Genomic DNA, 24,311 nt, shown 5'->3' with positions numbered 1-24,311 from the left:
AGTTAGGATTACAGCCTGACGAAGATATTATGACATCTAGCACGATCACTCCCATTTTTATTTTTTTGGCTAGTCTCAAGCCAAGAGGAACTACTATGAGAAAACACTGCAAAAAATTCTTCATCCTGCTATGTAAAGGAAGCCTTGGCTTACAGTAATTCATTATCATATTCTCTGCACTTGAAGCAAGCAAAATCTGTAAGCTCCAGTCAGCTCTACACTGAAATCAGCTTGAAGAAATAACAGTATCATGGGAATTTACTGAAGATAACAATACAAATTTCTGCTCCAACGAGAGGGATGAAACCATTTACAAGCTGAAGTCTGTAAGAAGTGCCATCCTTCCTTCTCCTCCTTTCCTGCAGAGCGGTAAGCAGAGACTATTTATGAAGACCAGGTGAAGGCCATGTTACGTGATCTACTGCCCATGAGTCTGGACAGAGAGTTCAGCTTTTTATAGCACAAAGAAAGCATGAAAATTATGTATGAAGCAGTGTATTTCCTAAATTATTCTGGATCGATTTCTAACAAAATTCTATTTCAAGTTATCTTAGTTGTTAAAAGTAACAACTAAGATTAGCAAGTCGGTGAAAGAGCACACAAGATTACAAAGCTTTGGTATAGAAGACTCCTTTTAAAAAACAAAGCTGTCAACTTGCAAGTTGTCATTCATTTTAATTTTCCCCTTAAAAGAGCAAATTAAAAAACACCAACAAAATGGAAGGTTTCAGAAATACAGTCGCATGAAAATTTAAAAACAACCGAGTAATATTTTCCAGATCATCTGAGAAACAGTTATTCCCACCTGTAAAGCTCTTGCAAGACTCCCCAGACAGCAACTCCTCAAGCAGTCTCCTCCCTCTGCCAGGACTGGGTATCAGAAGTGAGCTGCAACTTTTTTTCTTTCAGCTGCATGCATTTAAGTAGTGCTGATGAATTGTAAAAAGATACATACACCAGCCAAATACTGGAACTTGCTATTAAAATGTCAGAGAAAGACTCTCTGGATAATCCTATCAATTCCTTCACATTAAGAGATACAAACTTGGTATTACACCTATTCCTGTATAAACAGCCAAAGTGTTTCCCAATGTCCTGACATTAGAACCAATGTGCTTCAAAAAACAACAGCATGGAAAGTACCAGTCAGCAAGCTCTTAGTGTCCCCTGCTATCACAGTTTGTAGAGCCTGCTAGAATAGGTTTGTAAACAGAAGTTAGAGATCAGGTAGAAGTTCTCCCAGTAAGATCACAACTCCACATTTGAACAGCTGCCTCTGCTGAATCAAGCTCAAATTTACCCCAGATAACTTAAAAAGCAACACAGTGGCATCTGAGACTTTCTAGGAGAAGGTTATAATAAAAAGTCTTCCAAAAATTTTTTTTTAAAAAAAAGTGTCCAAGAAAAGCTGCAATACCCATTGACCAGGATAAAGTCACTTCCTGGGAATCAAAACCGTGAGTATGCAGTTCTCTGCTGCTGCTGCTGGGATGGAGGCTGTCCTTGCTGCTGCTGAAGACGAACCTGCTGGGAGTATGGATCCTCAAGAGACTTAACAAAAATAGTTGTTTTAGGCCCAGTTTTCCAGACAATACCATTTGAATCTATCACAGAGGACTCTACTGTGATGTTGTGAGTGCCAAGTATCACAAAGTTTAACAGAAACTGAGTGCTGAAGTAGTCGTTGTGTGGTTCCACCCTCTGCTCCATTTCATTGGTCATGTTGTCAATAGGAATCTGAGAACACAGATGGAAGGTTAAAACACCATTTTACATAAACCTGCCAAAAATAAGTTTTCAGCTCTCCACTTGAGGGCGAAAGGAGAAAAAAAGGAAAAATCTGTCCTCAGTTTTCCTAAACTAATACATGTGCATACTTGAGACAGCTTGACAAGCTAACAAGTCATCCTCTACCCGAGGTTCTACTTTTCTACAAAGTAATGTGAGTCAAACATTACATGTTTCCTAGTCTTGTTCTTTTACAAGCTATTAACTTTCTCCTATTCCTCCTCAAAGAACCCCAAAACCCACCAAAATAGGCCTTTCACTAAATATCACATTAGCAGAACCTAAACACCAGGCATGCAATCTTTGATAAAATTGTTGACTTAAATGTCTCCTCAGATGCCATTTAATTTGGACAGTCTGTCCTCACAATTTCCATAAACAAAATAAAAGAACCTTAGAATGACTATAAAAAAATTTCAGAGACTATGTGCAGAGAATAATCTACTCCTGGCTTTTTTTCTTTTCCCTGTGGAATTTCACATGATATATAACTAGCCTGAGTTTTCCTCATCTCAAGCAGATTCCTAATGACTTGTTCTGAACATCACAAAGCCCTTTTTTTGGAGGAAGAGCTGTTACAAAAAGGTATTGACATACTGCAGACTTAAAAATCCCAGATCCCCTCCACACGTTATGCTTGGCTCTGGCCAATGCTTGAGTATCAACTGTCAGGAGTGAAAGGATGACAGAGCAACCCATTCATCTCAACCTGGAAATTCTGCTACCCAGAGTCAAACAGAAGAACAGGAAAACACAGCAAGAACACTGAAGACTCCTCCTGGCTCTCTTCTATCCATACCTTATAGTCTTGTCCAGATTTGCTCTGCAGCACTGAAGAGACATTTAGACACACAGATTGGATTTTACGGAAAAGGCCTGGTTTAGATCCGTGCTGAACCACTCCTTCCACCTTGAGGGCCAATTGCTGGTTGTTCTGTACTGCTATAGGCTCTGCTGGGTTCCTTGGAGATGGGGATAGAGCAAGCTGGAATGCAAGTAAACAGACCAAAATGTCATTATAAGCCTCCAGAAAAGCAAACAATGTTCAAGGATGAAACAGGACACGTTCCTATAAAAAAATTTCCAAGGAGAGGTTTGGTAGGAAAACCAGCAAATGGAAACACAGACATTGTAAGAGACTCATTATTATATTAATTAATAAACATCATCAGTACCAGATATTATCTTCATATCAGTTTTATTTACTATACCTCTTCAAAAGATGTGGAAAAAAATCTTCCACAAAATAGCCACAAGTACATTAAGCTGAACAAAGAAGTAAAATGCAGTAAGAGTAAATACAAAAAAACCTAAGGCTTTCACTTTTCCCAGAAAAAAGAAGCACTTGAGTAAAGCAGAAAAACATGACCATAGTCATATATAGTCATTCTTAGTCAGTGAGCTGATATATATGACAATTTTCTTTTAAGATAGTAAAAACTGCTTTTTAAAGGAAAAGGAAAAAAACCAATACAAATCCATAAAAGCTGCCTTCCCAGGACCAGAATTATTTAGCTTTGCAGACTCAGAATCAACAAAAATTCCAGCTACATTTTAAACTTTAAGGCTTTGCAATCAAAGTACTGAACCCCACTTGTCTCAGTCACAGCCTAGTGGTACTGAATGACCATACATACAGGTTATTCGAGTTATTCCTAACACATAAACTCAAATGCTATTTGCAGTTATGTATCTTCACTAAAAATGCTGAAGCTTTGTGCCTTCAGTAGGGCTTTTCTCGTGAGGTAAAGACTCTGTAAAGAGAAATTCGGGGCCATATTTGAGCAGTACTTACCTTAATACTTGTAGACTGCAGCTTTTGGAAAAAGTACCTTTGAAATGAAAGAGGCACCTTCAACAAGGCAATGACAGCATTGCACAGACAAGCTGTATGCTGCAAGAAACAGAGCCAAAACAATTGAGAGAAAATATTATTCATGACACAGGAAAGACATGTATTTGAGGTACTGAAACAGCAGAAATTTCTACTGTAAGTCCAAAAATATATTAATAAAGTCATAGAATTACAACCACTAAATTAAGATGACAGTGACTACATTCAGCCTTTCTGTCTATGTTCTGTCCCTTATTAAAGCAGGTATTCTGCTCTGGAAAGAACAAGGAGGCCAAGAAAAAGAAAAATACAAATATCTGCAGTCCTGGTGTTAAGAGTCAGCCGAGCAGGATCTGCTGGAAACACTCATACACTCAAACTCTCAAAAAACAACTCCACTCCAGGCAAACAAGACTGGCATCAATCACTACTTAATGCAATGCAATAATTAAGTTTTATGCCTCTTGTCTACCCTTCCTTTCTATGCTGCGCCATGCCTCTGGCTCAGATGAACACAAGCAGTGCCACTGAAGTCACCACACTGCCTTGGTGTGGAGCAAGTCACAACTGAGTTTACAGGGTTTACCTTTGCTGTGGTTTACATGACTCATTCTTCATTTCTATTTGGAATTGGTAAGGACTGTTTAATTTAGAAACCAGGCAAATAGAAGCCAACCATGACAAACAAACTACTAACATGCACTTCAGCTTTATGATGTTCACTAGCAGTAAGAGACAAACCCAGCAGCCCTGTAAAGGAGAACATTATCAGCTCACTGTTTGCATCCAGCACACTCCACTTTGTGCTCTCTGATGACCTGCACTGATAAGAGAAATGCTATCCCTACAAAGCACAGCCTCAACCACCACCAGCTGAGGGACCAAAGCTAGGCTGGTGGGTGGGAGTGGGAGAATTCCTTCACAGCAAGAACACGAACAAAGAGAATGTGCTCGTGTTTGAATGTGAGTGTGGTGAAGGGTCTGACAGAGCCCTGCCAGTACTTGTAAGAATGCTTCCCAGTTTCTTGTCAACCATAGATATATGGAGCTGCTGGGGTTCTGGCCCCTTTCTCTACACAATACACATTTAAAATTGTTACTTGCCAAGTAAGACACAGGAGCATACTTCCTGTTGAGAGATTCCACTTCCTCTAGTACATGATTAAATACAGACATCATTCTTCTTTCATATTCACTTTCAACATGAGCTGTTCCATTTGAGCTATATTCCTGGAAACTAAAAAAAAAAAAAAAAATTTTTCATTATGTCTTACTTTCCTCATCATAACCTGGAAGGAACACTACCCAACAAGACCATCCTCCATTACAACCTGAAATTCATCAACAAGTGTCTTTTAAACGGTTTACTCTTTTTTTTCCCCCACTGTAACACTTGCCCTTTACACTGAAATCTTTCTTAACTACCACTTATTCACCAGTTTCTGTCCCCACCCTCTCACTTGAAGCAGTGACAAGTTTAACAGACTCAGCCTACTTACTTCCCCTGGCCTTTATTTAACCCTGCAGTGTTTATAACAGTTATGGAAATCTCACAACAAAAAGAAAATCAAGAATGCCAGTCAGAATTAAGACTAAATCTGGAAGTTTCTAATCTCTTGCTTTGAATACAATTCCATCCCCTAGACACCCAGCTTCATACAAATTTGCCTAATACACCTTCTAAGCAATGCTTAATTCATAATAACTACTACAGTCACTTAGGATGTTTGTTTTTATTACCAGCTATAAAATCACAAAGAGATTTTATCCACAGTATTTTCCATTTAATCTCAGCCTGGGAGTTTAAAACAGTGATTCAACTCATCAGTACTTCAACGTCGTTTGCTGGTGGATTTAAGTTCACTTAAAAAAAGAGCCAGAGGTGATGGCTTTACACTAAAAATCTGAACTGATTTAATGCATATATTTTCACAACTTTGAAAGAAGCTAAGGTGCACTTACAAGTGCAAACAACAGGTATGGGATCTACCACACAGTGACACAAGTTAAAATAGGTGGCTAAAGGAGAGATTAAAAGTGCAAGTCTATATTTAATACAAGTCCAGTTTAGTGTTCTCAAGAACAACACAGTGCCTGGCCTGCCAGGTATAGCACAGCAGCAACAGATGCTCAAGCCTGCCCAGAATATAATTAAAAGGGTCTACTGAGAAACTTTCTGAACATTCCTTGAATTCCTAGGTTTAAAGCTCCAAGGATTTAGAAATAATCAGAAAAGGAGTATGCAGTAAACTGTCAAACCTACCTTGCAGATTCTGGATCCAAAATCAGAGCTTCTATTGCATGTGAAATCAACAGGCAGCTCTGCTGTTGTCTGATATTAATACTAAGGAGTTAAAAGACTTACAAAAGTTGGCACCTAGAGCAAGAAATGCAGTGTATTGGGTGGCATTTTTCCTTGTTTCTCCAGCTTTTGTGAAGTAATCCTACAGTCATTACTCATTTAGTAAACAAAGAGAAAAAACTGTGGAAATATCAGGTTATATGCTGCTCCAATTTTTGTGTCATAACTTGTTTATGAAGTAATTCCAAACAATAGCATGGTAATGTTTATTTTCAGGTATGTTTTAAGCAACTGGCAGCTAATTTTTATGTTATTAACTTTCAAAATTACTTTGTGGCAGTCTTCATAAAACAGAGGACTGTGAAGTTTCATGCTGTCCACATGAGAAGGGAAGTGGACAAATATTAAGATTTTTAAAAGGATACAGTTCTACATTCCTTAGAGTTGCTGAGTCTGCGTCAAAAGATGACTGATACAGATCTCCATAGCGTGTAGCCAAGTTTCTGAATTCCTCCATCGAGTGTTTCATCTGCTGAGACAATGTTACTAGGCAAAACCAAAACAAAACAGAAAAAAACCAAACCCCAGACTTCCAGAAAAACACTACACCACTGAAGGGATAAGGTGGCATATTTGAGAAAAAATTATGAAGTTCTTGCTGCTTCATACAGATAGAGATTACCAATCTGACAGACTGTTATCCACGCATTAAACAGGTATTTTTCCTGTAACACAGCACCAACATTACCCTCCTTGGGTTAAAAATAAAGCAAAACCAAAAAACTCCATCAACAACCTCCTCCATTCCCTACTGCTAAATCAAACTGCTCTGTCTGTCAAAGACTACCCACTGGTTCCTTCTTGCAGACTACATGCATTTAGAAGCAAACCTCCTTGGTGTTCCGTATGGTATCAAAACAGCTGCCAACACTCAGCAAAAGGAGGTGCAGGAATGATCCTCAGGTATTATATATATTCTTCCTTAGTGTACTCAGAGTGTCTGAAGTGTTTCAAAACAAGGTGTGAAAAGCCTTGCTGCAAGTTTGAATGTACCAAGTGACTTGCTATGAGCATATCCTTGGAAGCTGTGTGTGTGAATGGAGGAGAAAACACACACGGCACATCCAGCTTCAAAACACGGTCTGCTACAAGGAGATGTTTTCATAGCTACAGGCGAAAACCAAAGCCCACTGTTCAAAAAAAACCCACTTCACAACTACTCTTCATTTCTTTTGCCAAATATGTTTGCTGAGAAACACCATTAATACCAGAGTCAAACGTAACTGCCCAAGAGTGGAACAGGAACACGTGCCTGGTTAGAGATGCGTCCACACCTCTGGAGATCATTTCCTGATGTCATAGCAATCGTTGTGGCAATAGCTGGTGGTGGGCTTGTCTTCAGGCTGTTGCAGGTACAAATAAGTTGAGAAAAAGCTTGCAGAAGGTCAATCCTGAGTTTCACAAATCCACACTGAAAGCTCAGAGGATTAAGTGGCGTGCTAGCAGCCTGAAACAGAGTAACAGGAATGTTGGCAAACTAGGTCAAAAGCAAAAATGATAAAATTACACTGCAGTGTCACTGAACAGTCTAATCAGGCAACTGAATCCTTAAGTTCAGTTCTAAAAGCTGTTTTTTCAAAAGTCCATTTAACAGGTTTGCTCAATTTCAATCATACTAAATATAAATGACATAGAAGTTACATAATTACTAAGTCATATTCCAATCATATCACCCTTGTAACAAATATGACTTAAGCTGTTAAAATGCTATTAGGGCACCTATTTCCTCTTTTTCCAGGGCCAAGCCATTAGGATTCAAATTACATTAGCCCAGATAGTCTTTACCATAAGAAAAAGGACACTGAATTGGATGGCAAACAGACAAACAAGGACTGAAAAAGTGATTCTGTGCATCAGCCAGAAGAAAAAGAATTGGCTAAAGTTACCCACAAGAAGAGGAAGGGGTGATTTTTTTTGGAACTGTGAATTGTATGGGAACATTATGAAGGCACTCAATCTCACATTTGATGAAGGCAAGAGACATGGTCAAGTGGTAACTAGGAACAGTAAATAACAGAACTCCAGGAGTGTAGACAAGCTGCTATTGTTTAGAAAATACAGTTCTGTGAAGCTTTGCTCCCTAAGAGCTTATCTGACCTGCAGAAGCATCTGTGACATCTTAGGACATCCGGGAAGGGGCAAATTGCAGAATTCAAGGTTTGATACTAGTTAGGCCAAAAATCACTGCATATTTTTCTTAACCTGTTGGATTCTGAGAAGAACAAGTCCTCTGCAAAACAAAGCACTAGGACTTTCTCTTACTCAGAGCATGGAAGTCTGTCAACTCATTTATATCTTCCCCAGTGCTTCTTATTCCTTACCAGGTCACTTCTCAAAGCAAGAAGTTATAATCCACCCCCAAACCTTACTAAGAACCATTTATTTGCTGGCAGAAAACTAGCTAACTAGTTTCTCACAAAGCATCACATCATCTGAGAACTGACCCACTGTTGGCCAAAGTGAGGGAACATCAGCCCACTGCAACTAGTACTGAACTAGATTTCAGCTGAAAAAAATAAGACTATTTCTTACTCGAGCCATTAAGCCTCTCTCATCTAACACTTTGCTTTTCCTTCTTCAAGGGCACAAAAAAATCCCTTTTGAATTGGAATTGTTCTGTTTATTCTGCAAGGACGGTTTCAGAAAACCCTCTGTGGAAGAAGGCTACTCTGCTCTCTAATTGCTCTACAGAGACTACATGCTTTTAAAGAGTAAAGTACTTATATCAGAAAATCCAGACATTTTTAGTAGCACAAATTGAACTTGATTCTTGTAAATGGAAATACAAGCTTGTCTCATTAACGCTGCAATTTACTTTATCTGCCATGGGCAATAAATGAGTTACAATTCTTTTTTGAAAGTGTCAGAAAGAGTTCTTTGGCTCAGCCAAGTTCTTCAAACACCACCACTTGATATTGACATATTTGGAATTAGTGCTGCATAACCAATGGCTGTATTAGTGCTTTGCTCAAGTTTTCTACCTTCTTTAGATTACCAGCAGCGAAAAATAAGCCCAGTGCTTCCAATGAGATACATGATCCACACCAGAAAGAGCAGGACCCATTCAAAACCTTTGCTAACTCTACTACCAAGTACACAGCAACAGATAGGGACTGTAGTCAACATGCTCCCTGACAAGTCCCTATCCTCCCACAGGGTGAACTTCTTATGCATGAAGTAGTGGGACTTCTTTCCCTCAAGTGCACTAACTCCCCTTGAAAGAGCACACTGCAGTGCAAGACAGAGTTTTATGTATATCAAAGAGGAATGGAGAAATTTTCCAACAAGATCAGGCACTGTCTGAATATTTCATCATTGCTAAACTAGGCTGACTGAACATCTGCAAGAGATTTACTGACACTGTGTTTTCCAGCTACACAAGGTTCATCACATGCACCACTGCTCTGTGGTACCAGCAGTGCTGAGTCATGCTCTGCACTGGAACAGCAGCAACAGGAAAGCTCAGGTCAGAGGGAAGAGACAGCAAAAGCCTTCAGCAGGAAGGCTGTCGTGCATTTTATGGCACTTTGCTCCCCTCAGAGAGGCTGAGTTCCAGGGACAAGCAGTGAGTGGCTCCTTTTACAGCTGATACATTCAAGCATGGTTGGGAAATTGTCCAGAGTGATGCAACAAGTCAGCAACAAGCAGCAGTAAAGCTCAATTTCCCCATCTCTCATCTACAAAACCTGTACTTACTCCTTTGGACCACAACCATCCACAAGGAGGGCACTGCACCCAGACAAGCACTATGTGCAACATGCAGGAATTGCAATCAGCAGAAGAGATGAACACAAGTCCTTCAACAGAAAAAAGCCCCAAACTCCAGAGGAAGGGTAATTAAATTACTGAATCACAGAATGACCTATTTAAGCAAGTTATTTTCCTGCCTGTATTAAATATTAACATCTAATTAGATGAGGTCCTCGAGAAATCTTGAAGTGTTGAATTAAAAGCCTTATTCACTCAGCCAACATTTAAAGACAAACACTTCAGGAATGATGGGTCTTTCTCTCTGAGGACAAAAGTGTAAAAATTTATATCCTTTCTGCTTATTCAGGGGCATTTTATTAATGAACAGTAATTTCTGAACTTTATTAAAAACTGATGTCTGAATTGTCATGACCCTAAGAGTCTAGTAACTAAAAAAACAAAGCAGCTTCACTGAAAAGGCATACAGAAAACTGTATGTAAAGTGTTCTTCACGGAAACTAAGATACGAAAGTATTGTGTAAAGTTGGATCATCCTTTGTTAAAAAGCAACTTTACAGTAGGAACTGAAGGTCCCTGTTCACGAATGCTTTTGTTTACATTCACAGACCTCACACAGCTTCTTGTTAGTTTTAACACTTTGGAGAAGAAAAAAGCATTTGCATAAAAGCAGGTACCAATTAGATTTAATGAAATTGAATTGTCTACCCTCTTCTTACTAACTTGCTGTTAGGATTCCATGAGATCACATTGTCAAATACAAAGCAACATGAACTCAGGAGGAGGGAGGAACACAATTGAATCCTTCTCTATATTTCAAGAAGACAGTAGCCAATTTAGGCCAATTCCCAGGCTCGACTATTACAATGGCTTTTATTCAGCCAAAGCAAGGAGTGGAAAATTATAAGTACTGTAACTTTAATTAAACAGGATCTGTCACATTTCACACTATCTGATCAAGGCAGGAAATGAGGGGTGGAGTGAGACGAAAAAGCAAAGAGAAATCTACCTAATCACACTTGGCTGAGCTACAGGGTCTTCTCTCTGAAGATGCAGTGTGTTACAACTGAGATCCCTGCAGAGAAACAGAGTCTGGCAGATGCTAGACATATTAAAAAACTTTCCAGAGTTAAGAACAGAACCCAAAGAGCCATGCTGCAGTACCCAGAAAGATCATCACTAAAGCAGTGTGCTAACCGTCAGTGAGGCTATTCCTTTGTGGTAGGATTTTAAAGCTTCGGCAATGCAGGAGAGTGCTGAGCTGTAGTTGTCCTCCTGCAGGCCTGTCAGGCACTGCTCTGCATGGGAGAACTCCTTCAGGCTGTTCAGCCAGAAGTAGAAGTGCTCTGAAGCCACTTGTGTCAGCAGGCTTTGATACAGTTCTCTGGCCATGTCATGGTTGCCCTGTAATGACAAGAATGTTTCTGAAAGGGGACATGAAAGAAGGCTGGGGATTTCCACAAAACATACCCAAATAAGAAAAACCATCTCCAGAACTACTCGCAGCTTAAAAATAGAAATAGTGCAACTTTGTCCAATCATTCAATCATGGCAAACCAAAAAATAAATAAACGCACAAATGCCTATTTTATAGAAACACCAGCCTGTATATAGTATTTATTTACACAAGATAATTCAATAAGATGAGAACAAATATTGAAATTTACTTTTATCTCAGCATCTCATTCTTCTGTGTAATTCTAACCCCAATTGTGAATTTACCGAAGGGAAAAAGGAAACATTATCTTTTTCTTTCTTCACATTGAAGAAAGAGAAGCATACATCAAGATGACCTGTATCACATTCTGAAGAACAGTCAGACAATACAGATTACGTATGGTTCAAGAAAGTGCCAGGTCATTGCTTACTTCCTTCTCAAATACTTCAAAAACACACATGAAAAGGAATTTTGATGGTTTGAGTGTCCTAAATGATATATATCTGATTTAGCATTTCAGGGAATTAAGAGGGAAAGATTTTTATTTTTTTTCCCCATTCACTTCCTCCTCCCAAGTCCTACAATTTTCCTTATTCCCTTACCCAATTCAAAGATATCACTAGCATCCCTTCAATCACAACAAACCATTTTTCTCCAGGTATTTTCACTTACCATTCTGGAAGCCTGCCTGGCTATCCTGTAGGCTGTCCATCCATTGGAGGCATTCTCAAGCTGCTGTTTGATAACAGTTTTGATTTCTGTGGACAAGGCTTTCTGACTGGAAACAAATATCACTGTGGCAAGAGAAACCTAGCAGAGAGTGGAAGAGGGAGGAAGAAAGTTGTATTTCAGTAACTAAAGAAGAAAAAAAAGCCAATTATATTTTATTTTGGATTCAAAACTACATAGATAACATATATATATTTTAACTGCAGAACTTCTCACCCATATATCTTTTAAGTAGTTACAGCAGTCCAAGTAGTTCTTGTAGATAAAAGTAACTTTCATGTAAAGAATCTCTACTCTGCCTTTTAGCTGAGATATTTCAAATCCTCCAAGTAAATTAACAGAAAGCTTGTAGTTTCTTTTTTTTAAATTCAAATTCTTCTCCAAATAGATGTGATGAAAGCATTTTTCTCTGTTACAGTACATTAAGTCATTTGCCTCAGAGCACCACATATAAATGGAGCTAACTGCCATTTGGTCTTTAACCACTACTTTAGAGATACCCCAATAATTTCAATGGCCAGGTTTGCCTAAGCAGTGCCATCTGCTGGAAAATCTGCTTGAATACACTGCATAGTACAGCTCCATTTAGGAGGTATTTCTACACTGAACACTGACATGTGGAGTCAAAAGTTAAAACAAAAATAGTAGCTGAAAATACAAAACTGAAAATAGTAGCTACAGACTGGCAAATCAACCTGACCATAACAGATGTCTTAGCTGCCTTTTTAAATACAATCCACCCCAGTTGTTGGTACAGATTTCATCCATCAAGGGAGGTCTTACCAAGAGCTCCTGTTTTTTATCTGTGGCAGATTGTCCAATTAATTTATAGAGGTCCATTAGGTCTCCTAGAATTCCATCTGCCAGGACAGGCAGCTGCATGGCAATGGCTGCTAAGCAGTGGCACATGAGAATCCTGGCATTGTCCTGGGCACTGTGCAGCTGGGTCAGCAGGGATTCCACCACAGACTGGCTCAGGTGAGGGCGGCACTTCACCAGCTTCACCATGCAGGTTAACGTGATCTGCAGCTCACAAAACCAACAGTTACAGTCAACACAATGTCTTCAAAACCAAAAAAGCCACGGACACTTACTTATCTGCAGGTATGATGGCAAAAATACAGATCTGGTATTTTCAGAACCATGTACTCTACAAAAGATGAGATTTTTCTAAGAGCCCAAGCCTTTGCTGCCAAGCTGCCAGCACAAAAACACATCACTAATTCAAGAAACATGAGCAGTCTCTCAAACCACCAGTCTTTACCGCCAAATAACTAGAAAAATTGGTAGTTTATGAAGCAGGAAAATAAGAACCATTATTTATAGAAGTGTTGTGATTGCATCTCCATCTCAAAAAAGCAAGTTCTCTCCAAGATTCAGTTTGTCCTCCAGAGACACCTCCATCCAATGTTCATGTTTTATTACAGCAGTTCCTCTGAGAGTAATGCTCCCTGCCACCTGCAACAATTCACTTAGGCTGGAGCTGAGAGGAGTTGTGCTATGCTCAGTTTCTCTACTGCTCTGAACTCTGATTATGGGCAAACCAGAAAAATTTTCATTTCATTCCAGTCTGCTATGCTTCTACCAGAAAGGATCTGCGGCATAGCAGCCTCTGTTACACAAGCTGTTATAAGTTACAGCTGTGAAGGGAAAGACAACAGTAATGTCACCTTTAAGGTCGCCTGAGCTCCTGGACTGTCATCTTGACTACAAAGAACAAGAAGAGCTTCTAAGCCAAAAACTGCATCTTGCTCCAAAGGCAGAAGATCTACAAAAAGAAAAGGAGTTAATTTGTTCTCTGTTCTGTTCTCTGACCATAGCTAGTGTAATGCTTGCACTGCTGTTGCAGTCATGACAGTTAAGAATCTTCCTAACACTTCTGCTTTACCTTACTTTGATGAGAAACAATTCTGCCATTCCATGTCTTGGGTAACTATTCAGCAGTCACAGTGACATTTATAAAGCATGCATAAGTCTTGGGACTCAGACTTCTAAATGGCCTGTTATTATTTTGCAACAGACTTTTTGCAAAGGGCTTTCAGAGATTGACAAACAATTCAGCAGTCTTACAGCAAAGGTACAACAAGCATTTATTTAGCACAAGTTCTACTGTGCCCAGTAATTTTCTCTAAATTAGACAAAGATGGAGTCTTCCCAACCATTCATAAAATCACAGAGTATTTCTTGCTAGATTATAAGCCCCATTCTCCCTAACCAGCATGAGGGATCAGACAGACTTACAGCCAGGTTCACAGACAGGACAAGTTAATACATGTTAAGTGCATAAGCCTGACTGTAAACAGAGCCACTTCATTGCCCTTGCTTTCTCTTACCTTTTTCCTGGCAAGAGGCTGATATATTGGTCAGAATTCTCACTCCATGAGCTGCAATGCCACGGTTATTATGGTAACAGCACTCCTGTGCTAGTTTTACCAAATCATATGATTTTGCAGTTGTGGCTGCTGCTCCTAAATAAAAGCAAGGCATATGGAACAGTCCACAAATTGCACAGTCCACAAATATACCCCAGATCTTCAAGTACATTTCTGCAAAACCCTACTGACTTAGGGTTTTTTCTTATCTTTAAATGATAGATTAAAATATCTCTCTTCACAAGCAGAGACTCTCCCATTCTCAAACACAAGTTAGACACATGAGAAAGAACATTTGGACCTAAAGGCTGATGTTTCTGGACTCAAAGAAATATTGGCTTAAGAAATATTATGTCTGATTAAAAAAAAGCTGGTGAGTGTGTTAATTATTAAGCCATGCCAGAATGACTGAAGAGGATGTACTTTTTTTTTTCCATTTCTGCAGCCCATGTATTTGAGCTCATAATACTTATTAGGGCAGTCTGGCTTTCAAGAAGATAAAAGAAAACGGCATGATCATAACTTTAAGAACAAGATATCTTGAATTCCTTTTAAATGTCTACTTTTTTCCTACAATTTCTCCAGAATACTGTCACAAGAAGGTTCACCCGGTGAACCAAAACCTGAGCCCATGATTATTCATGCCTATATAGTATCCCAGATGAAGTTTACAGATGATGAACACAAGTCTGATTCACATTATTCTGCCGTTCAAAAATAGTATAAGAATATGCTACAAAGTTTTTAGATGAAACTGATCATCAGCAGAAAACCAACCTATTAAAATGCCAAAGGTAACCATCTAACCTAGTTTTCTTACCTGGAGCACTGCTGAAGTACTGTTTAATGGCAATGGTCCCTGATAACGTGGAAAGAACAGATAACATGCCCATTTTCAAGCTGTCATAAGGAGTGTTAAGAGCAGATTCACAGAGTGCCTAAAGATCAGCAGGAGAAAAGACACAGAGATAAGAAGTCCCATGAGCTATCTGTACCAAAAATTTAGTTGCACTTTCCTGAAAAGTTTGAAAGTCAAGATTTCCGACAGAAAATACTGTATTAAAATCAAAAGTCATGTCCTGCAGCACCTGTTTTAGAGGACTGAAATGTTTGCAGAAAAGTTGCAGGGGGTCTTATCTGCTAGAAAACATCAATAACAAGTAATTTAATAATTAAAAAATCAGTGGCAAGAAAATTATTAGGTCTCATTGACCAAACATTACAAAAGATTTTAAGACAGTTTGAGGTATACTGATTATTCTGCCTTGTAACAATCTGCAAGGTTTTGCTCCTCTGAAGAGCAAACTTTCAAGTGTCATTTCCTTTAGCAATAGTGGTGTCCAACAGGAGTTTAAAGTTCTTGATAAATACAATAAAGTGTATTTTATGTGTTAATTCATTTGTAGTAGAGCTCCTGCCTTACTTTTGTGCCTTTTGCCAGACGTCATCAGGCCTTATCACATCTAGGTTTGAATAACTCTTAAAATGCACATTGCTCTCAATTCCGAATGCCAACACTGCCCAGAATTTAGTCATTCACTATTTTGGATGCTATTTTAGTCAACAGGAGAGACAGTAATATGAGACACAAATGAAAAATATAAGTATATTCTGCTTTAGAGTGTGCCAAAGCTGAATGACAAGGAGCAAGTAATTGAATAAAGAAAAACAACAACACAATTAGTTCCACAGAACAAAAAAACCCCAATGGTGTTCTTATCAGGCATATGTATTGTGTAAGGATTAAGTTCTAAATACATCTGTGATTTGTACCAATTAGTATTTTGCTAATCCACTGAATAGTATGGCATCAACAGACAGAGGAAGATCCAATGATTGGGGTTGAAAATGAGTCTCAATGTCTCCCAAGACACGGATGCTTTACTCCAGTGCTATTAGATCAGCTCTCAGGGCGTATCTGAAATAGTAACTGAACACTGCCAGGAGCACAGAAGAATTAGCAGGACGGACTGTTCTAGGCATCAACAGCAACAGCTTCTGAAGCTGATGTCTAGAAATCAGTGAAGCCACCACAATTCAAAAGATCAAACTTCCCAACTGACCTACACAGGACAGACCTAAAATGCTAACAAACTAACCAATGTTTGTTGGTAAAAAGGTACAAGAGGCAGGTGTTGCTGTAGGAAAATGAGGATCTGCTCTAGTTCCCACTGTATAAACATTACTAAATAATTTAAATATACTGGGAACAATTTCCCAACTCAAAATGTTGACTTTTTATTTCAGAAGAGAGAAGAACTCTAACAATTCCTGCAGACCATTCAGCAAGCAACAACAAGCTTCAAACAATTAGTTTTGTTTTAACCTAGTCAGTGGTTTAGTTCTGACATCAGTGGACCTTTTCCCTATGCATTTCACCCATCATGACACCCACTTAACTTCAAGACACTGCATTACAATGAAAGGCATGTTATTGATGTCTCTCACCCATATTGAGAAAACTACTAACCAGACATAAGGGTATAGAATAGCATTTTGACAGCAAAAAATCCATAAAACAATCTATAAAGCAATTCCTTAAAATTCCTAAAAGAAAATACATTTCTAGAGTTAATCCATTATGAAGAGTAAAACAGTTCACTAAAGCAAAAACCTCTGCACACTCCAAATCGTTACCTCCAAGAAGTGGGGACAAAGCAAAACATGCTTAATTTCTCAAATGATTGTTAACAAAAACCAGCATAGATTTTCCTCCTTATGCTCCAACAGCACAGAACAAAAAGCAGCTTCCAACAGTAACAAAAGCAAAGAAAAAATGACCCAGGAAAAAGTAGAGCTGTAACCCTGTGCCATTAAGTTCTTCAAATATTTATTCTCCCATTAATCTAAACTGAAGTTATTTTCCATAGTCATTTCTACCAGAAAAAGGGAAAGGAGGAAAAAATGCTCATATGCAACTGTGATTGAAAGAAGGCAGCAGTAATATTTACATTATAACACTAGTTTCCCCAAATAGTACAGATGCACTATAAACACCTTCCTGTTCATACAACAGGAACCTCAAGGCTACCATTGAAGATAAGCCATTAATTCTAAGAAATGCAATCAAAATTCCATTTGTCCTGTCAAGCACACCTCGCTGGATGACATGTTTTGACAAATCCCAGAGTCTCTGTGTTGCACCACAGCATTGGAACGGGCTCAGTGTGGTAAGATGAGTGTAAACATTCATGTCTATTACCTGAGATGAGTTTGTCAGAGGGAAAAGCTACTTCCTCACTGTACAAAGGCCTACTGCATGCCACATGCCTCTCCTCACTAATAATATTTCAACTTTGATCCTGGAGTGTCAGCTTATCCACTTGAAGACATTCTGTGATCTACTTGGCTACCCTGCTTGGCAGAGTGACCTAACTTAAGGATATGGAGATGCATGTCATTTATTTACCTCCCAAATTGTTCTTCTGGAAAGAATTCTCCAACTCATGGGGAGGTTTCATAATAAACTTTAGCTTAAAAATGTACAAACCTGAATATTTTCTCTGCTCCATGTATGTGGTGTCTTGTTGGCCAACAACTTTAAATCCTGGATTGCAAGCCTCTTCACAGCCTTCCTGGGGTCATTCTGCAAGTACTGCAACAAAAGCTGGATCTGCAAGAAAATAAATTAATTGTTTAAGAAAGATGCTAGTAGAAGGAAGTATTTTCAAAAGCACTCACGAAGAAATGTTGAGGATACTGAGCCAAAACTAACTTGAAAAAGCATGAACATGCCACCCATGGTTTTGCTCTCCACCCCCACTCCGGCTGCATCAGTTTTAAGCAGTATTGTCTGTTGGGCTGCAGAAATACAGCCTAAATCTCCAAGCTTGCTGCCATTAAAAAAAATAAAAGCAGCCCATTAAGTGTTCTAATTTTGTTTCAGTAGACTTAGATTCGGTACCATCAAAAGCATCATCTGAAATACAGAAGTGAGCCATTCCAGAGTTTCAGACAGATCAATGCTATTATCTAACAGTCACAGACACCAGCCTTCCACGGCTGTACAGGGCTGAAGGAAAGCAAATAGATTTTCGTGACTCCTTTACAAGGATTAGTTGGATGAGTCTCAAGTGTCACTGTGTTCAAACCTGCTCTATAAATCACATCCACAAAGCTCATTATCAGAGTATAAAAGCATTGTATTTTTCCATTACTTGGTTTATAGTCCTGAATTTAAGCAACAGATACACATTTCTTGAAGTTCTCCAAGAAATACATTTTAAATGCATTCTATGCTATTGAAATATTCATTTGCTTGCATGAAAGAAAGGCAAAAGGCACACCCACAACCCAAGATAATATACAGAAGTGTGAAGTGAAGCCTGGCTTCTACAGGCAAATGGAAGTGTTTTCAAGAAAGTCAGGGTGTTTATTTTCCTGCATGCTGATCTATCGTAATTGATTTGAATCCCAGCTGATATAGAGAAAGACAGGTTATGATCTGTAAAAAAGGATTAGTGTGTTTGATGGGCTCACCTGAAAATAGAACCAGAAAGGGCAAAAATTATGAAAGCAGCAGCAGTTTTCAGGGTACTGTTCCTCAACAGCACACAGGAGCAACCAACCTAGCACAGCCATCACCGCATATTTTCATCAGCCAGAATCTGATTTTTTTTTTTTAAATCTACTATGTACTTCAAGTTGAAGGCATCCATTAGGAAGAATTACCTGCTTGGGAATGTCAACCAAAGAAGAAGCAGCAAGCAGAGTAAAGGTGTGCAGGGTGACAATGACCATCTTGGTGGAGGGGTAGGATGTCACCAGCTGCTGCAGCAGCTGCCGGGAGCTGGAGGCCAAGCTCGCATCATGGTGCATGTGCTGCAGAATAGGGATCAACTTCAGCTTCAAGTCCACGGGTGTGGCCAAACCTGCAACAAGGAAAACAAACACAGGCAGAGTGTTAGTCCTTGGGCTGCCTTTTGGCAGTTCAGAGGCACAGAGTATGTCTGGATTGCTACCACTGTTGAATGCAGACTGTGTACATGTCTGCACTGGCTTCAAATATCTCACATCCTAGCTAGGGGTGTGATAACAGCAGAATCAAGCACTTTCATGGCTGCTAGAGAAAGCTGCTCCTTGCTTCACTGCAGATAACACACAAATTAACTCACCTGAAGCAACCCGTAAGGGTCTATGCAAGTTTATCCATCACACTAGAGATAAGCTTTTATTCTGTACCAAACAGGTGCTTTGAAAACTTGAATTTTAAGAGGACACCAGAGCCAGACAGATTACCGGTCAGCTAATTTAAAAACTGGAATCATCTGAGTATAAGCGCAACAGCATTCTGATATCTACCATGTAAATATGAATAATAAAGAATTTTCAGATAAATTAAAGCTTTTCCTCTTTATCATTCAACATACACATGTACCTTGAATCATCTCGCTGATTTTATTACATATTCCAACAGCAAAATCCCTGTGGAGAAAAGAAAGTACCAGGTGAAATGAAAAATAAAAAATTAAGTAAATAAAAATTAAATTTGAAAAAAAATCAACTGAACTATTACTGTGTTTTAACAATTCAAACTTTCATAAAGAGTGCCTGCTAAAACCTAAGTCTTTTCAGAACCCCTGCACACAGGCATGATCAAACAATACAATGAAGGCTTTCAAAAACTGACAAGCAGTGCTACATTTTGCTTCTTAATATAATTTCTGTAAAATAATTCATGATTAAATCTGCTGTTCCACTTTGCATTCTCATATTTATGAGCTTTCCATTTAAGAAAAAAATGAAATCTGCTAAACTTGTATTCTGATTTCCTCACAATACTGTTATTGCACATAAGTAAGTGCTTTGCTATAAAGAACAGCACAACAGCAGAAAACAGTAAGGTTTGTGAATGTCAGTGTTAATGGAGTTTCCATTCTCTGTAATATGAAAAAGTGAAAAAAAAATAGGTCTTACTTAGACTGTGCAGAAAAGTTGGCAGCAGCAAATATAGCAGCTTCAACTTCCACATTATCATGGGAATCCAAACTCTGACGAATACTGTGATGTGCATTCTTCCTTTCTGGAATGATAGATGCCATGCTGCCCAACATCCTACAGAAGTAAATCACAGCAAAATCAGGAGGAACAATCATCGTGAAGAAAAGATGAAACCAAATAAAAATGTAAAAGGACTGGTTAAAAGGCTACCTTTATATAAGCAGTTGCTCTTTCATGTCCATTACAGTAATAAATGCTATAAGCAAGCATATAATTATATGTAGCAAATTTGGTCATGTGGGTTATGTGAGTGGTTTGACAAAAATTTAATTACATTTTGGTACCTTTTAGATTGAAACTGGCACAGCGAGAAACCTACCAAAAATTCTTTTAATATTGAGAGTGAACTATAGCATGACTTGTTTCCAAGATCTTTCACTGATGTAGGATAAGGTCATTAGTGGAACACCTTTTGTGTAACTGCTAAAAAAGTAGCAAAACAACCTATAGTTTGCCAAAAATATCTCAAAGATACCTTTCAGGTATATTGAGCATAATGCAATTAAAAGAATTAATGCAGTGTTTATCCTGATGGTAATTTTAGCAAGAGTTCTGTGCAAATATTTACACACAGTTATCTGGCAATAAAATTCCACAGATAAAGTTTTGCTTTAGCAGCTCTTTCTTGCAACATGTTCTTCCTTATTGACACAATTTAAGGAGGACAAAAACAAACCAACAGAAGATTTTAAACTGAAACTGCTGAACCAACAGCCATTTTACGACTTTGTTTGATATATCCTGTGAATTTATTAGTAATTTAAATATTTTTGCAAACTGAGAGGATTCCTGGGACTTGTAGCAGTCTGCAAAAATAACCCTCAATGCCAGTCAACAACTGCAATCTTATGTCAGAACACTGCAGTGAAACTACACAAAAACATGCAGACATACTGTATTTACAGATTTCTGAGACACCAGGGCATGAAAGCATAATCTCGAACACAGTATCGAAAAAAGAAATGAACATATGAGCTAATCAATCAAACCCCTGTTAATGTCTCCCATCTCCCAACAGTGAAATCAGTAACAGTTCTAGATGGAGATAAAAAAAGAATATAAAGGGAGAAAGAAAAGTGCTCTCCTTACATTTGAATTCACCTGCACAGGGGCTGGAAGATGCAGTTAAGAGGATCATGTTGGATAGCATTAGAGACTCACACACCAAACCAGCAGGACAGTGACATGAAAGACAGATTAATTTTATTTGCTTTCTCACTTGATTCCCTGAAGTTCAAAGCAATCAGTAACACAACAGCACTTCCTTAAAAGTTATTGATCAGAGACCAACAAGCAGTAAACTTCTCGGACAACAATAAATCCAAAATAGGTGAAAGCGTAACAAGGGTCATGTAAGTTTCGGCTACAAGTTAACAAAAACTACTTTGATGCAAAAGGAAGCACTTCCACTTAAACGTATCACAGGCAACATGATATAATGCATATAGCTACTGTCTAGGTTATGCCTACAACAAATTCAGTGTCCTTCTCTGGAGTACACAAAATTTCAACACTGCAAATTCTGTTTTGCCTGGGACCATCCACAAAATTCTCACTATCATAATGGTTAATAACCTTGTCCTTGTTATCACAGATCCTTATCCTTATCATTCACCCCTTTTAAAGACAGACATCTTGGCTTCTAACTCTATGAGCAATGTATAAAAAGTCTCCTTTATTTCATTCACAGAATCATAGAATGGCCTGGGTTGAAAGGAACATTAAAGATCTTTTAGTTCCAACTCCCTTGCCACGGACAGGGACACCTTCCACTACACCACGTTGCTCAGAGCCCCATCCAACCTGCCCTTGAACACTTCCATGGATAGGGATGAATATGGGCATCCATAATTTCTCTGGGAAACCTGTTTCAGTGCTTCACCACACTCATAATAAAGAATTTCTTCCCAATGTCTAATCTAAACCTACTCTCTTTCAGTTTGAATCCATTCCCCTTGTCCTGTCACTACATGCCCTTGTAAAAAGTCCCTCTCCATTGTTCTTGTAGGCTCCCTCCAGGTACTGGAGGGCTTCAATTAGATCATCTCACAGCCTTCTCTTTTCCAGGCTGAACAATCCAATTCTCTCAGCCTTTCCTCATACGAGAGGTGCTCCATCATTCTAATCAACTTGGTGGCTTCCTCTGGACTCCCTCCAACAGGTCCATGTCTTTCCTGTGCTGGGGACTCCAGAGCTAGATGCAACACTGCAGGAGAGGCATCACTAGAGAACATAGAATCCCCTTCCTTGGCCCACAGCCCATGCTGCTTCTGATGTAGCCTAGGACATGATTGGATTTCTGGACATTGCTGGGTCATGTTCAGCTTTTTGCCCACCAGCACTCCCAAGTTCTCAGCAGAGCTGCTCTTAATCTGTTCATCTCCACCAGGGATTACCCTGACCCAGATGCAGTACCCTTCACTTGGTGTTATTCCAGATGAGCCCCTTCATAATTCCCTACAGATAGGATGTAAATCAGGATCATTCATGCCATACATACCGGAGTGTAATAGCCCGAGCAACAGGATCATTACTATGGATTACTGAGAAAACTCTTTTGACAAATTCGTCCACATTTAGGATCTTCTCTAAGTGCTTCTCACTCTGCTGAGTAACTTTCAGCACACACAGCCTCAGGAAGTTGTTACTATAAGAAAACACACACACACTTCGTTGACAGGCTATTTTGTCATAAAAACACAAGCACTTTAAATACCAAATTATTTAAATTCAACTTCTGAGAGCAAATTAAAACAAGAAAATCTCTGTGCTTTAGAAACATTTGAGTAGACAGATATAGTGTAAAAGAGACTATCAATATACTGTTGCTTTATTTTCTAGTTCAGGTAGTATCAAACTTAAGCCCAATTCCAGGGAAATGAACCTGTTGACACCAGTGAGAAAGGGAGTAAGCAAAAGCCAGTTTGTGCACACTTAGAGATCCAACTCTACTAGAAAAACACATCTAAGACTAAGACAGAAAAGTCTAATTACCACTGTCAAGTGTTGAGCAAATATATTTTCCTTCCTGAAGACAACAGTGAAGATTCCACAACACCAACATACATCTTTGTAAGCTTTTACAAAGTAGCTTTTATTTCATCATATACATCACTTAGGCAGCAGACACTTGGAAAAGCTATACTTCGAGCTTTGTTAAAGAATAGATTTGCTCACATGATTATTCATCCATTAATGAATTATGATTTCAATGCCCCTGGAGCAAAACTTAAACCACTGAACTTGAATCAGTCAGGAAGAGAATCCTCAAATCAGGACAGGTGAACAGGTGGAAAGGAATTGTGTCGTTATCACTCACAGCCACTCAAGCTCACTAAAGATGTGGAAAACAAGTTTTAATCAAGCACAACCTCAACAGATTGGGTACCACTGCATTATTACCAGGCAAACACAACACTCCAGGCTCAACGCAGCGACACTCCAAGGCACAGTGAGCTCCGGTAGATGAGAGACTCGAATGGACAGGACTGACCGACAGTACTCACCCCACTCTGAAAACATCCGCTAGCTTTAGGAACGCCGAATTGATGAGAATAGGGAACGGGTATTTCTGGAAGAGCCTGGGAAAACGAACGACGGCCTCGCACTGCTCCCCGAGCTTGCCAGACCTGAGGCCTAAAGGAGACAGCGGGAATTACCGCAGGTACCTCCAGCCCCGGCGCCTTCCTCCGCCCGCCGCCGCGGATAAAGCGCTACAAAGCCAAGCTCCCGCCCCGGCCCCGCTGCCATGCCGGCGCCAGCCCCGAGCCCGCACAGACTCACCTTTGTCCAGCTCCATGAGGGCGGAGTTGGCGTCCAGCTCCTGCTCGCCATAGCCCGCGTCGGCCAGGAAGGACTTGGCGCTGGCCGCCATGCCTGCCGCTCGCGCCGGCCCCGCGCACGCGCAGCCGGCCTCCCGCCGCCGCCGCGCCGCTCCCGCGCAGGCGTGCACCTGGCCCCGCCCACCCAGCGCGGCCGCGGGAAGCGGCGGTACATGCGCCCCGGTAGGCCCCGCCCCCGCCCCCGCGCCGCCCAATCAGAGGAGGCGGGCGCGGAGCGGCTCTCTCCCCGCTGGCCAAT

General features: G+C 39.6%; 1 protein-coding gene across 2 annotated transcripts; it reads right to left on the bottom strand.

The window, feature by feature from the left end:
• Nucleotides 1–655: 655 nt before the first annotated feature.
• On the bottom strand, nucleotides 656–24,144 carry INTS7 (integrator complex subunit 7). 2 transcript variants are annotated; one of them, XM_085054865.1, is made up of 20 exons: nucleotides 24,015–24,144; nucleotides 23,738–23,867; nucleotides 22,732–22,878; nucleotides 20,148–20,285; nucleotides 19,609–19,655; nucleotides 18,903–19,102; nucleotides 17,722–17,844; nucleotides 15,052–15,169; nucleotides 14,193–14,327; nucleotides 13,530–13,627; nucleotides 12,643–12,882; nucleotides 11,803–11,940; nucleotides 10,890–11,096; nucleotides 7,237–7,431; nucleotides 6,350–6,453; nucleotides 5,886–5,954; nucleotides 4,727–4,859; nucleotides 3,584–3,682; nucleotides 2,588–2,773; nucleotides 656–1,737 (listed from the first exon to the last, which is right to left on the bottom strand). In XM_085054865.1, exons 1-20 carry the CDS (start codon nucleotides 24,103–24,105, stop codon nucleotides 1,450–1,452), a joined length of 2,886 nt encoding a protein of 961 aa, XP_084910991.1. In that variant the 5' UTR covers nucleotides 24,106–24,144; the 3' UTR covers nucleotides 656–1,449. The 2 variants fall into 2 exon arrangements, 1 of the variants encoding a protein (XP_084910991.1); XR_014850716.1 differs by lacking the exon at nucleotides 656–1,737 and having other exon boundaries at nucleotides 2,650–2,773; nucleotides 4,749–4,859.
• Nucleotides 24,145–24,311: the final 167 nt, after the last annotated feature.

The sequence above is a fragment of the Lichenostomus cassidix genome, chromosome 3 (assembly GCF_008360975.1).
Source record: "Lichenostomus cassidix isolate B80296 chromosome 3, HeHo_3.0, whole genome shotgun sequence".
NCBI classification, from domain to species: domain Eukaryota; kingdom Metazoa; phylum Chordata; class Aves; order Passeriformes; family Meliphagidae; genus Lichenostomus; species Lichenostomus cassidix.
Note: the sequence above shows the minus strand (reverse complement) of the source record. Positions and strands in the feature narration are given on the sequence as shown.

Coding starts and splice junctions, on each gene's coding strand:
- INTS7 (XM_085054865.1), bottom strand. CDS start 24,105: ATGGCGGCCAGCGCCAAGTCCTTCCTGGCCGACGCGGGCTATGGCGAG. Junction 15,170..17,721: donor GGAGCAGAGAAAATATTCAG/GTTTGTACATTT, acceptor GCTGATCTTTAG/GCACTCTGTGAATCTGCTCT. Junction 12,883..13,529: donor GAGCTCAGGCGACCTTAAAG/GTGACATTACTG, acceptor TGTGAGCTGCAG/ATCACGTTAACCTGCATGGT.